The 15,271-nt window shown below is 39.9% G+C and overlaps 1 protein-coding gene across 1 annotated transcript in view; it reads right to left on the minus strand.

The window, feature by feature from the left end:
• The window catches only part of GALM (galactose mutarotase), a 109,385-nt gene extending 100,380 nt beyond the window's left edge, over positions 1-9,005 (minus strand). The window contains exon 1 of the mRNA XM_007945056.2: positions 8,816-9,005. Coding sequence (XP_007943247.1) covers positions 8,816-9,005 — 190 coding nt within the window. The remainder of the gene's footprint in view (positions 1-8,815) is intronic.
• Positions 9,006-15,271: the final 6,266 nt, after the last annotated feature.

Below are 15,271 nucleotides of genomic sequence, written 5' to 3' on the forward strand. Positions count from 1 at the left end.
GTCAAGCTGGAGACTCACGCAGGGGCTGAGGAGCTCAAGGTTGGCAGGCAGTATACTGGCTGTTGACTTCAATAAATGATGAATCCAAGATCTCCAGGCCAAATGGTGGATTGTTCGCTCACAGACAGTTGTAGGCAGCACAACAGGATCCCAATCCACAGAAGAGTGTCTCTTTTCCCAGGATGTCCATAAATATACTGGAAGTAGGCCACATCCCTAAGGAAACTCCCTTTCAATGGATTGAGTGCTCAAAACATATACATCTGATCCCATCATGGGAATAACCCACATCATAATTGCATAAACCACACAGAATTGTGGTCCAGCCAAGTTGACACACAGCTCCAACTATCACACATGGCTTGGGTCAGATACACCTATGTCAAAGTGACATCTTTGCTTTTTAACACTTCAAAGAGATCTTTTGCAGCAGATTTGCCCAATGCAATATGTCCTTTAACTTCTTGACTACTGCTTCCATGGATATTGATCATGGGTTCCTGTAAAATGAAATCTTTGACAATGTCAGTCTTTATACCATTCATCATGATGTTGCTTATTGGTCCAGTCATGAGGATTTTCGTTTTCTTTATGCTGAAGTGTAATCCACACTGAAGGCTGTAGTCTTGCATCTTCATCAGTAAATACTTCCAGTCCTCTTCACTTTCAGCAAGAAAGGTTGTTTCATCTGCATTTCACAGGTTGTTAATAAGTCTTCTTCCAATCCTGATGCTGCATTCTTCTTCACATGGTCCAGCTTCTCAGATTATTTTCTTAGGATATAAACTGATAAAGAATGGCGAAAAGATACAACCTTGATGCACACTGCTCCTGACTTTAAACCATGATATAACTCCTTGTTCTGTTCAAATGACTGCCTCTTGTTCTATGTACAAGCTTGTATGAGCACAGTTAAGAGTTCTGGAACCATTCTTCACAATGTTTTCCATAATGTGTTATGATCTACATAAAAGTTAATAAAAGAATGGCAAACGTCTTTCTAGTATTCTCTGCTTTCAGCCACGATCTGATACTAGCAATGATATTTCTCATTCCATGTCCTCTTCTACTTCTGGCTTAAATTTCTAGCAGTTCCCTATTGATGTACTGTTGCAATAATTTGTTAATCATCCTCAGCAACATTTTAGTTGCATGTGATATTACTGATATTGTTCAATAATTGCCACATTCTGTTGGATTACGGATCACCTTTCTTTGAAATGGGCACAAATATAGATCTTTTCCAGTCAGTTGGCTGTCTTCCAAATTTGTTGGCATATTTCAATAATGTATTTATTGAAACATTTCAATTGGTATTCCATCATTCCTGTGGCTTTGTTTTTCACCAGTGCCTTCAATGCAGCTTGGACTTCTTCTTTCAATACCATAGGTTCCTGATCATATGCTACTTCCTGAAATGGCTGAATGTCAACCAATTCTTTAGCAACTCTGTATTTCTTCCATCTTCTTTTGATGCTTCCTGCATCATTCAATATTTTGCCCATAGAATCCTTCAATATGGCAACTCGAGGCTTGAATTTTTTTCCTTCAGTGTTTTCAGCTTGAGAAATGCTGACCATGTTCATTCCCTTTGATTTTTCAATTCCAGGTCTTTATAGTATTAAATTTCATGATATTACTTTAGTTTGTCTTCTTGAGCTACTTTGAAATCTTCTGTTCAGCTCTTTCACTCCATCATTTCTTCCTATTCAGTTTAGCTACTCTCTGTTTAAGAACAAGTTTCATAGTTTCTTCTGACATCCATTCTGGTCTTTTCCTTCTTTTCTGTCTTCTTAATGACCTTCTGCTTTCACCATGTAAGATGTCCTTGACGTCATCCCACAACTTGTCAAGTCTTCAATCATTAGTATTCAATGCACCAAATCTATTCTTAAGATGATCTCTAAATCCAGGTGGGATGTCCTCAAGGCCATATTATAGCTTTTGTGGACTTGTTATAATTTTCTTCAGTTTCAACCTGAACTTGCATATAAGCAAATTCAAGGTCTATTCCACAGTTGGTCCCTGGCCTTGTTCTGACTGATGATATTGAGCTTGTCCACTGTCTTTTCCACAGATGTAGTTAATTTGATTCCTGTTTTTTTTTTCCATCCAGTGAAGTCCATGTGTATAGTTTCTATTTCTGTTGCTGACAAAAGGTATTTGCAATGAATAAGTCATTGCTCTTGCAAAATTCTACCATGCAGTCTCTGGAGTTACTTCTATCACCAAGGCCATATTTTCCAACTACTGATCCTTCTTGCTTCCAACTTTTGTATTCCAATCACCAGTAATTATCAGTGCATCTTGATTGCATGTCTGATCATTTTCAGATTGCAGAACTTGGTAAAAGTGTTCAGTTTCCTCATCATTGGCATTAGTGGTTAGTGGATAAATGTGAGAAAATATTAACTGGTCTTCGTAGATATATGAATATCATCCTATCACTGACAGGATGGATCTTGAAATGTTCTTTTCGATGATGAATGCAACACCATGCCACTTCAATTTTACATTCTTGGCATAGTAGACCATATGATTGTCTGATTCAAAATGGCCAATACCAGTCCATTTCAGCTCATGTCTAGGATATTGATCTTTATGTGCTCCATTTGATTTTTGATCACTTCAAATTTTCTGAGATTCATACTTCATATATTCCACTTTCCAATTATTAATGGATGCTTGCACCTGTTTCTTTTCATTTTGAGTCATGACACATCAGCAAATAAAGGTTCTGAAAGCTTTATTCCACACATGTCATTAAGGTTTACTTTACTTTGAGGAGGCAGCTCTTTTTTATTTGTATTTTGAATGCCTTCCAAACTGATGTACTCATCTTCCAGTACTATATCAGAAGTTTTCCCTGGGCAATTTTTTTCAGAAGTAGATCACCAGGTCTTTCTTCCTAGTCTGTCTTAGTCTGGAAGCTCTGTTGAAACCTGTCCACCATGGGTAACCTTGCTAGTATTTAAAATGCAAGTGGCATAGCTTCCACCATCATAGCAACATGCAAACCACCACAGTCAACAGTCATACAAGTGGTAGATTACTATTAGGCACCTTAAAACTCTTCTAATCTCTATTCATTATCCAAATCCAAAACCACTTCCACATTTTTGTATCTATTACAACAATACCCCACTCTTGGTACCAAATTCTTTATTATCTAGTGCTGCTATAACAGAAATACCACAAATAGATGGCTTCAACAAACAAAAATTTATTCTCTCACAGTTTAGGAGGGCAGAAGTCCAAATTCAGTGTACCGGCTCTAGGGGAATGCTTTCACTCTTTGTTGGCTTGGGGGAAAAGTCCACATCTTCTTTCAACATCTGTGGGCCTGGCATCCCTTGGAGATCCCCATGTGTGTTGGCATCAGTCTTTCTCCTGGGTCTAGGTTTTCAGCACAGGGACCTTGGGTCCAAAGGCTGTGGTCCACTCCTAGTTCTACTTTCTTGCTGGCCAATTTTTGTTGTTGTTGTTGTTGTTTGTTTAAGGTACTTCTTTCTCTGCTTTCTTCTTTCTCCTCTGATCTCTTATAAGGTAAAAGGTGATGCAGGAAACTCCCCTTACACTGGATTAGGGCTGTGGCCCTGAGTAAGGGTATTGCATCCTACCATAATCCCCTTACAACTGATTGGCTGAACATGTCAGATCACATCATGGAGGATGATTATATCATTACATAATTGCCTATTACATCATTACATAACTGCCAAACTACTGAGAATCAAGGTCTAGCCAAACTGAAGTATATTTTTGGGGTTTACAATTTGAACTATGATGGGGAAGAACAGATAAAAATCATTTTCAAATATAAAAAATGGCAGAAAAACTCACATGAAACACTACATTTACTCCTCACTTATCACCACAGATATGTTCCAAATACCAGGCTGTTATTTGAAAATCAGCATTATGCAAAAATGGAAGATGACCACATCTTGATTGCAAAATGGAAGATGATGACATCATTACATAACTGTCAAATTACATCATTATTTAACTGCCAAACCACTGAGAATCATGGGCCAGCCAAGTTGACCCATAACCGAACCATCACAGCTGGTGTTAATTCTTGCCTTGCATCTCAGTCTTTATTACTGGCAGACATAAGCTGTTAATGTGCAAAACAGTTGGATAATAGTTTTTTACTATTGTCATAAATGGACATGTCAGATAACAAGACAGTGGATAAGGGAGGAGTAGGTGTCCTGATTTTCTAGGTTTAACTAAAGGTGTAAATTCTATAGAGGAAAGATCTCATTTTTCCAGGGCAAAACTGAACTAGTCTGACCTCCCATCACGACAGTCATCCACCTAGTTTATGCAATCAGTTTGGGAAATTACAGATAGTTCACATCTAACCTGGAAGTTCTAAAAGGACCATACCAAAAAAAAGCAAAACAAACTCATTGCCGTCGAGTTGGTCCTGACTCATAGTGATCCCTCCTTGGGTTTCTGAGGCAGTATCTCTACAGAAGTAGATTGCCCAACCTTCCTTCTGAGGAGTGGCTGGTGGGTTTGAACCGCCAGCCTTCTGGTTAGCAGTCAAATGCCTTAGGTACTACACCACCAGAGCTTCTGGAATTATCCATCCTTAGCTGTTTCTCATGGCTGAAAATGTTTTTGGATACATGGTAACTTATTCTGTCAAGTCTTATTAGTTTAAATTATTTATCTCAGTTGTTTATATAATACTAATTTTTTTTCGAGTAAGTAATCTGTGCCCATGGTATGAAACTCAGATGTTTTAAAAGACTATATAGTGCATAATTAGAAAAGGAGGGTGAAAACGGTTGCACAACTCAAAGAAAGTGATTAACATCACTGAATTGTATGTGTAGAAACTTGAATTGGTGTGTGTTTCTGCTGTGTGTATTCTCAACAAAAATTTAAAAATTAAAAAAAGAAAATACAGTGAAAATAAAATCTCTTTCCTACCTCTGTACTCCAGGTACCCAGGGTCCTTCCCTGAAGACAAGTGCTATTTTCTTGTTAATGTGGGCTTTAATATACTCAAATTGATTAAAATAGTAACAGTGTGTCATTTCAGACTGTGCTGACTTAAGACAATTATGTTTCCTGTTATGACATACATGAACTCTTCTTTATCTTCAGCAATACCAAAAGAATCAACAAAAAACTGAAAGCCTAAGCCACAAAAAGGGAATAAGGGCTCACTTATAACAACCTAGAAAATGGTTGAACATATTAGAAAGTATTACTTAAAATTTGGAGGCTTTTTTTTTTTTTTCAATTTCCTCTTTTGAAAATAGTTTTGTTTTCTTTTTAAATAGACAATTGTTACTGTTTTTATGTGCCATCAAGTTGGACTCGACTCATAGTGACCCCTCCTTGGGTTTCCAAGGCAGTATCACTACAGAAGTAGATTGGCCAACCTTCCTTCCGAGGAGTAGCTGGTGGGTTTGAACTATCAGCCTTCTGGTTAGCAGTCAAGTGCCTTAGGCACTATGCTACCAGAGCTCCTCTGAGATATATACTGGTGAGAAAATGCTATTTATTTTTCTCAAGCAATGTTCATAATATAGGAAGTGTTATGGATTAAATTGTGTTGTCCCCCACCCCCAGCCCCCGTACCACCACCACCAAAATATGTGTTGGAGTCCTAACCCCTATACCTGTGGATGTAATCCAGTTTATTAATAGGGTTTTCTATTATGTTTATCAATTGAGCCCTGTTGACACCATGGTTAAGAGTTCAGCTGAAAACCTAATTGAAAAGGTGGTGGTTCAACCTGCTGCTTGGCAGAAGAAAGTTATGGCAGTCTACTTCTGTAAAGATTTATAGCCTTGGAAACCCTATGGGGGCAGTCTACTTGGTCCTGTAGGGTCACGATGAATTGGAATCAACTCAACAACTTTTTTTTTTTTTTTGGTTTATATGCTAATCAGGTCATACCCAAGTAGGGTATGTTCTAAATCTAATCACATCTGGGTTTTAAAAAGAGCAGATTATTCATAGAGACATGCACATATTGGGGATTCAGTTCACCAGGTGAGACTATCTACAAACAAAGGAACCAAGGAACAGCCAGAACTACTTATAAGGAAGGGACTGACATGGTCAAGACCCTGATTTGGACTTTTCACCTCTACAATTGTGAGAGAACAGAATATATTTCTTTTCTTTTAAGCCTCCCACCTGTATTTGTGTTACAGCAGACTAGATACAAAGGACAATAAAATATGGGATCATTATAATCTAAAGGGATTTCCCCTCTTTCCTTTTAAGACCATATGGACATAATATTTTCTTTCACTGAGATACCCATGAGAGTCACACTCCTAGAAAGAGTTTGCAGAATGCCTTTATTCAACTGGGACATCTATGTTTATTTAGAAGCTGATATTTCCCAGGTGTCATATTACATGACACACATTTCGTATGAATTCCACAAAGACGTCTTATTTTTAGATCCATGTGACTCTTAAAAACTGGTAAGTAAGGATGCTAAAAGTACTAAGTGAATGGGCATACGTGTGTGTGTGGAAGGAGAGTAGAACCTCTGGAAGGCATTTAAGTGGAGAAGGAAAAATCATCTAAACCAAATCCATTGCCACTGAGTCGATTCTAACTCATAGAAACCCTACAGAACATAGTAGAACTGTCCTATAGGGTTTCTAAGGCTGTAACTCTTTACAGAAGTGGCTGGCGGGAAGGAAAGACAGTGATAAAAGCAGGTACCACAGTTTATCATCTCCAATCTTTCCATTGGTTCTGGCACTCAAGGCTATTTCTCCTTTGACTCCACTGGGAGATTTTGCACCAGTTATGTAACCTCTTTTCGATGTCTCGGCCTAGAAAATGGTTATGCTATTAGCAGAGAGAGGTAACTCAGCAAAATGATTCCAAAGAATCCTGTTTTATATGCCATTTGTTAACCCTCTTGCCTTCTTGCCCACCCCCCAGAAGTGCAGAAGATATGGAGAGGAAGAGGAAGAAGGATTTTCCCATGTCCCAGAACCTTTCTGCCAATGAGTTTCTTGTAACAGACTCACTTAAGTTACCAAAGAAATTTTCCCACCCAACCTTTGGAAACTCCAAGGTAGATAAGGGCAACCAGAGGGCAAGAAATAAGATCCCCAGGAATCTTCTTAAAATTAATTTTGTTAAGGAAACAAAGCAAATTTCAGATTCCTAGGGTAAAAGCAATACTCTGAGTTTTCTGTTGACCTCAAATTATAAGTTACATATCTTAAATTACATATCTTAAGAATTGAACAGGCAGAAAGAAAAGGAAAACCTCAAGCCTACTTTCTAGTAGATTTTGTCCATGCCCCCACCACTGAGCAAAGTGTATCAACTCTCAAGCAGTCCCCTTTGCCAACTTATCTCAGACCTCATTTTCTGCTTTGCTACACTATAGCCTCAAGAGAAAACACCAGGCATATTTTCCTTTGTTGTAATCAAACTAGCAATTGTAGTTATTTATTTATGCAACTATTTGCTTAAAGTCTATCTCCCTAGATAAACTGCAAATCCCTGAGGGTGGGACCTTGTCTATCTTGTTGAATGAATTAATTGAAATAACAGAATTTTTGAATGCATGAATTAACAAATAATCTTACTTGGCCATGGATTCCAATGGAATATAAGTCCATTTGAGTTATAAACCAAGTCAAAAAAGCAAAACCGTTGCCGTGGACTTGATTCCAATGCACGGTGACCCATGTGTTACAGTGTGGTAGTGTTGTTGTTATATGCCCTCAAGTTGGACTGACTCATAGTGACCCCTCCTTGGGTTTCCGAGGTGGTATCACTATGGAAGTAGATTGCCCAGACTTCCTTCCGAGGAGTGGTTGGTAGGTTTGAACCGCCAGCCTTCTGGTCAGCAGTCAAGCGCCTTAAGCACTACTCTACCAGAGCTCCTGTGTTACAGTGTAGAACTGTTCCAGAGGGTTTTCTTGGTTGTAATCTTTATGGAAGCAGGTTTCCAGGCCATTCTTTCATGACACCACAGGGAGAGTTGGAACTGTCAATCTTTAAGGTTAGCAGCCCATCACAAACCACTTGTGCCAGCTATGGTCCCCTCCCATCCGACTTAAAAAACCAAACCCACTGCTACTGAGTCGATTCCAACTCATAGCGACCCCCTTTAGGTTTCTGAGGTGGTAAATCTTTACAAAAGTATATTGCCCAGTCTTCCTTTCGAGGAATGGCTGGTGGGTTTGAACCACCAGCCTTCTGGTTATCAGTCAAATGCCTTAGACACTACGCCACCAGAGTTAGGAAGCCTCATTTCTACACAATAAGTTGGTTTTCTCTGTTTCATTCAATATGTGGTTATTGAGCAGCCTTGGGGTACCTGGTACAATAGGAGGGTTATGGAGGGTGCCCCATAGACCAAGGCAAATAAGCTTTCTGCATCCATTAAGTTTATGTTAGAGCGTTTACTGAGCTGACCAGGCCTCAAAGAGAATCTGATAATGGAAAACAAAAGTAGAAAGCGCAGGTCTTTGATTTTCATTCTTCAGAAAGGGCACAGAGAACTAGGAGACACACCCCCTCTAGCCTGCTTTTCCTCTGGCGCCCTCTCAGTTTAAAGGTTGCCCCAGGATGGCTGGAGTTTAACCCAAAGCCTCAATGGATAACCTGAGGCAAAGTCCTACAGCTGTTTATATTCATTTTTCCAAAACTGGATGGAACACAGCCCTAATCCAAGCACTCCGAACCATCACCAGCTCGGTTATTTTCTCCTCAGTCTCTTGCATCACAGGCAGCTCCCATGGATTTGTGTAAGGGGTGGGTCTGGGAGCTGCCACCAGCTCAGGGCAGAGTTCAACCCACCTTCCAACTTGGCAAAACCGAGCACCACATCTGAGGTTCTCCCCTGCCTGTCCTTGACCTCCAGAGCTGTGATGGTGCAGCCCCAGGAGATGATGTCCACTTTCAGCAAGTCTGACTGCAGCTGGAACTTCTCCACTGTTCCTTCTCCCGACGGCAGGTCTCCGAACACGGCTCTGGTCACCGAAGTCATGGGGAAAACTCGAGCTTGCAGCTAACTACTTCCAGTTCTTCAAACTCCTGCCGTTACACTGGGAGTTACGAAAGTTAACAAGAGAGGAGAATGTGACCGGGCTCAGACTCCTCCCCTTCCTTCTCTGGATTTGGGGCGTGACCATTCCCGCAAAAAATATCCTAAGGCCTTTTCGAGTCAGTCCTTTGCAAGAATATGACCTGAAGCAAAATTTTCAGACACTCAAGCGGTTCTTTTCCATCGCTAACTCTGGCTGCATTGCATGCCGGGAATGCTAGTTTTTGGAAGGTGAAATTGCATTATGGGATCCGTAGTCTTACGAAGTTCTAAGCGCAATATTCTACCCCTTTCTCTGGCACGTGGCTCTTAAAACACACTGAGCTGTACAATAATGTTAGGGGCTATCAGACAAAGTGCTGAAAATGCGGAGAGCAGAATTAGGGACAAGTGAAACGAACCACGGGAAAAATTTTGGTTTTAATTTAACTCTTTGATCCAGAGAGGGAAGAAGTACCATTGTAGTTCAGAGAAACCAAAAAAAAAAAAGCCAAACTCACTGCCCTCAGTGGGTTCTGACTCACAGCGACCCCTCCTTGGTTTCCGAGGCAGTATCTTTATGGAAGTAGATTGACCAGTCTTCCTTCCAAGGAGTGGCTGGTGAATTTGAACCGCCAGCTTTCTGGTTAGCAGTCAAATGCCTTGTTGTTGTTGTTGTTGTTATGTGCCGTGAAGTCGGCCCCAACTCATAGCGATCCCTCCTTGGGTTTCCGAGGCAGTATCACTAGGGAAGCAGGATTGCCCAACCTTCCTTCCAAGGAGTGGCTGGTGGGTTTGAACCGCCAGCCTTCTGGTTAGTAGTCAAGTGCTTTAGCCACTATGCTACCAGAGCTCCTGTCAAATGCCTTAGGCATTGATTATTTCAGACTTTTTGTGCACGCTACTGATAATTCAGACTGTTTGTCTCACAGGTTAGAGCCCTTATGCGTAGATTAAACCAAAACAAACCCGTTGTCCTCCAATATATTGCAAATTAAGGCAACCCTGTGAGTTACAAATAGAAATGCTCCACAGAATTTTCTTGGAGGATGGTGGGGGAACAGCAACATTTGGTTCTATTATACATAAAGTCTCTATGAGCTGCAACTCTATGGCACCTCTCAAAAACAAGACTTTACAGAAGCAGATCCCCAGGTCTTTCTTCTGAGGCACTACTACATGGATTCAAACCACCAACCTTTAGATTAGTAGTTGAGCACAAATGACCTGTGCCATGAAGAGACTTGTAGATAGATTATTGTTGTTGTCATTTTCAAGTTCTGTCTGGTAGAGTCTGACCCATAGCAACTCCATGTGACAAAGTAGAACTACTTCATAGAGTTTTCTTGGCTGTAATCTTTACAGTAGCCTATTGCAATGTCTTTCTCCTGCAGAGATTCCAGGTGAGTTAGAACTACCAACCTTTCGGTTAGCAGCCAAGGGCTTAATTGTTTCACCACCAGGGCTCCTATATAGATTATGCCCTCGTTGTATGGAAGTGACCAGAGGCCAACTTTGACTTTCCTTTCTTCAGTCGACGGTGAAGCTACCTCTCCTGGTAGCTTCTTTTTAAGAAGGGATTAAGGAAACAAATATATATTGAGATCCTTGTAAATGTGGTGTAGTGTCCAAGGTATCTGACTGCTAATCGGAAGGCTTATGGTTCAAACCCACCAGACACTCCTCAGAAGGAAGACTGGGCAATCTACGAGCAATATCTCCTCGGAAACCTAAGGAGGGGTCACTATGTGTCAGAATCGACTCCACGGTAGTGAGTTTGGTTTGGTTTTTGGTACTTTTATTATTTTCTTTTCCACAATCAGAAAGGAGGATTTAAGTGTGAACTCCTGGAAGAGGAAAGACACTAAGGTCTTTAAACTGTTATCATGCTTTAGTGAGCATCAGAATTATCAGAAGGATTTTTTTTAAAAAAATTATTATTTAAATAAAGTATATTCACAGGTCCACCTGGAATTTCTGATTCTGTGACTCCAGGGTAAGACTCAGAAATCTGTATTTTTCACAGGTTCCCTAGTCAACTTAATGTGGATCATCTGGGACCAAATTTTGATTTTTCTCCAAAATAGGTTCTGATGGCAAAGGACTAAGACAAATCTACTAAGAGCTTTAATTGGATTGCCAGACAAAATGCAGGAGCTGTGTATTTCTTTATAAATCTGGTAACTCTAGGGGAGTACTGGGCCTAGAAATGATAAGGATGCTGGGAACCTGAAGACATGTTTTACTCAACTCATTTGCATAATCGGCCCATTTTTGCTTGACACTGTTTTTGGCTGGGTTCCTAGGTAGTTGGGAGGATATCCAACTAGACTTTGGTTAGTGCTGAAATGTATCTGTGGTTGGGAAATTAGGATCATGTTCCTGGAATCAGATGCTAATAGAACACAGTAATTTTTTCTCAACATTTTCTGTGTAGTTTGAAGGAATATTTAGCATTGCTGCCACAAAAGCCTCCATTCTCCATCACAAAGCGACAGGATTTCTGATAGCAAGGGAAAAAAAGAGCTTGCAATAGGCTTCAGTGAAGCGCAACATATAATAACACAAAGACCAAAACAAGTGAAATTACAGACTGCACCACTCTCACACAATAACTGATAGGCACTCTTGGTTGCTGCTTCATCAGAAATTCTCATAAATTCTGCAAATCTCATCAGCCCACTTAACATTTGTGGCTGATTCATACATAAGCCCTTTTGGCAATGCTGTGTTAGCAAAGATGTCTTAGAATCTCTTTTGTGAGCAGGAAGACTGCATTTTCTTCTCACTCACCAGTTCTCAATGTTCTGCCAAGCTCATGCTGTCACAGAGAGAAATAAATGCATTTGAAAGGCCAATGCCAAGTATTGCGAGGGGAGGTCTTGTTGGCTCAGCTTGGTAGAGAACGAAACATACCATGATGTCACTCTAAGGTGTAAGGAGCACAGTTCTTGATTTTGTTTTCCTTTCACTTTGAAGGGCTTGATCTATTGTACCAAATAGGACTACCTTGTGCTTCAATCAGCTGTCAGGTACTCACCTTGATTTTTCTTACCACAATATCTCATTTTCCTGGTCCCGCAGTGATGTTTTAAAGGAATATTTGTACACTTTGGGGAAAAAAAGAAGCAGCCTACATATAGGAGAAAGTCTCCAATCTGCAAGGTTGGATTGGGTCAAAAACAAGGTAGTAACTTGAAAATGAAGCATTGTTAAATTCTCGGAGGTCTTTATTTTTATTCTTTTGGATAGTGGATGAGGGTAACATCATGAGGTAAGGGGAGTAGGAAGAATAACATTTATATAAAAGAGGAATTACTAAAAGTGGATATATTTTTTTCCTTTCAACTTAAGGGGGACAAGTGTCAGGCCAGACAGGTAAAGAATAAGCTATGTTCCTCTTCTCAGCTGGAGGTTAGGCCCCAAAGCTGAGTGCTTGGGGAGCCAGGCCTAATCAAGTCTGAGCCCTTGGACTCTGTGCCCCACTCCCTCATTCTGCACAGAAGCTGGAGGGTGTGTTTTCCCTGGGACCTGTCAGAATCTGGGCTCATGAAGATGGCTATGAAGCCAACACTATTAATAGGCTGCTATGCAGAGGAAACTCTCTGAGATGTGATAATAAAACCAACTCATAATACCTCACAGTTTGTCTACAGAGTCTAATGTGATACCATCCTCATCTCTATCCTCCATAAAGGTGTCTTTGTTGTTGTTGTTTTAGTCCTTTGTCATCAGAACATATTTTGGAGAAAAATCAAAGTTAATCTATATTAAATTGACCTAAGTACCTGTGAAAAATGCAGATTCCTGAGCCTCACCCTGGACTCACAGGATCAGAAATTCCAGGTGGACCTGTCAATATGCTTTATTTATTTTTAAAAAATCCCCTCAGATAATTCTGAGGCACACTAAAACATGACAATGATTTAATGACCTTAGTGCCTTTCCTCTCCCAGGAGTACACACTTAAAGCTTTCTTCCCAATTGTGGAAAAGGAGATAATAAAAGTATAGGATCTGGCATTTACAAGGACCTCAATATATATCTGTTCCCTTATCATCAATCCCTTAAAATCTCCAAAATGTATTACCAGCCAGTTTGATACATTACCACCTTCCTGTTCTTTTTTTCAATTTCTGGGCTCCAATAGTGATTGTTGTCAATTCTCTTCATTTGGTACTCAGCATTGGGATCAACTTGACACTACCTAACAACAACAACAAATTGACTATCTTAGATCATTCTTTACCTTGCCATGAGTACATTTTTGTTGTCATTGTTTAGTCAACTATTGGCTCCTTGAGTGAAATTTGGGTTCTCTCTCTCTTTTCTTTTTTCTCTCCAGCCTAAATGTTGCTGTCTTACTTGGTAGTTTCAGATGAAAACTACTTGTATCTGGGAATCAGGAATGCCTGGGAGAATTCCATCAAATTCATGAGAGGTAGAATTATTCACAGTTCAATTCTGTTTAATCAGCAATTTTGGAGCAGAGGCTGGGAAAGGAATTATGGCAGCATGTGAGAGGTTCTTGAGGACAATGGGTTAAGTTTTGTTGTATGACATGCTGTTCATTCATTAAATATTCCATGAATATGTGCCAGGCACTGTGCTAAGTACTTTGATGAGTGAAACATGATCCCTGCCTTCAAGGAACTTAAAGTCTAATGTGATAGAATATTCATTTCTATCTTCCATAAAATAAAATCATCCTTAAAATCTTCAAAATGCGTTAGCAGCAAATTCTGGGTGAGACAATGTGCTGGGACTGACCTCAAAGCAGTTGTAATTATAGGATTGCCCAAAGATGACTACCAATATTGTGATTAGAATACCACCAAGGACAGTGACTGGCATATATTAGCTGTTGTTGCTGTATACAAGGAATTCTGGTGGTTCAGTGGTTAAGGCATTGGGCTGTTAACCAAAGTCTGACAGTCTGTGGGAGGAAAATGAGGCAGTCTGCTTCTATAAAGATTTATAGCCTTGGAAACCCTAGGAGGCAGGTCTACTCTATCTAGGGTCTCTATGAGTCAGAAATGACTTGATGGCAGTGGTTTTGGTTTTCGGTTTGTGGCTTGTTGTGTGCTATTGAGTTAATTCCAACTCATAGCAACCCTATAGGATAAGGATAGAGTAGCACTCTGTCATAGAGTTTTCTAGGCTGTAACCTTTACAGGAGCAGATTGCCAGGTCTTTTCTCCTGCAGAGTTGCAGGTGGGTTCAAAACACTGACCTTTCCAGTTAGCAGCTGACAACTTAAGCATTGCATCATCAGGGCTCCTTCCACATTAAATAATTGTTCCATAAATAATTCTTCCATAAATAATTGTTGAATGATACGTTCTTTTGTATGAACAATGTTGTAGTGGATCTAGAATTGGTTCTGGTATCAGAAGACTTGGGTTGAAGAGGCATCAGCACTCACTGGCTGGGCAGTTTATTCAACTACTCTTAGCCTCAGTTTCCTCTTCTATGAAATGGAAATAATATCACATTATTGACCTATCCAAATACTACTAATTGATTGCTGGTAAATATAAAGTGCTGAAAATTTACTCGGCACTATGGTAAAGTATCTCTTTAATCCTTACAATGTGCCTATGAGTTAGGCACTATTATCTGACACAGAAATTGGGACTTAGAGAGATTAAATAACTTGCCAAAAGTCACAGAGTTAGTAATTCATGAAACCAAGATTTGTTGTTTTTTTAATATATAAAATTAGGATAAAATTATTATTACTATTATTTTTAAAAAAACCTTTTTATTACAATTTGGGTGAAAGTTTACAGAGCAAACTGGTTTTGTTTTATGACATTAATTGCTGAAAATCAATATAACAGCACTCTTCCTACTTCTTCCCTGTGTTTACTGTTTCCATCCATCCTTCTTTCCTATACCTTCCTGCCTTCTTAGCTTTATCCTGGGCAAATGCTGCCCTTTGGATCTGCCATGGTTGATTGTTCCAATGAGTGTGTACTTTCCTGGTATTATTGTTAATCGTATAGTCTGGTCTGTCATTTGGCTGAAAATTGAGACACAAAGACGAGTGCAGTTCCAGGCTTGAAGGGTGTTGAAGGGTGTCTTGGAGATTCTACCAGTCTCCACCAGATCAAAAAGCCTGGTCTTTTTTGATTTTGAACTTTGTTCCACATTTTCCTCCCACTTTATCCAGGACCTCCTATTGTGATCCCTTTCAGAGTGCTCAGGAGGGATAGCTGGATACCATC

This window comes from Orycteropus afer, unplaced genomic scaffold (genome assembly GCF_000298275.1).
Source record: "Orycteropus afer afer isolate SDZICR_OR568_19922 unplaced genomic scaffold, OryAfe1.0 scaffold00131, whole genome shotgun sequence".
Lineage (NCBI taxonomy): Eukaryota > Metazoa > Chordata > Mammalia > Tubulidentata > Orycteropodidae > Orycteropus > Orycteropus afer.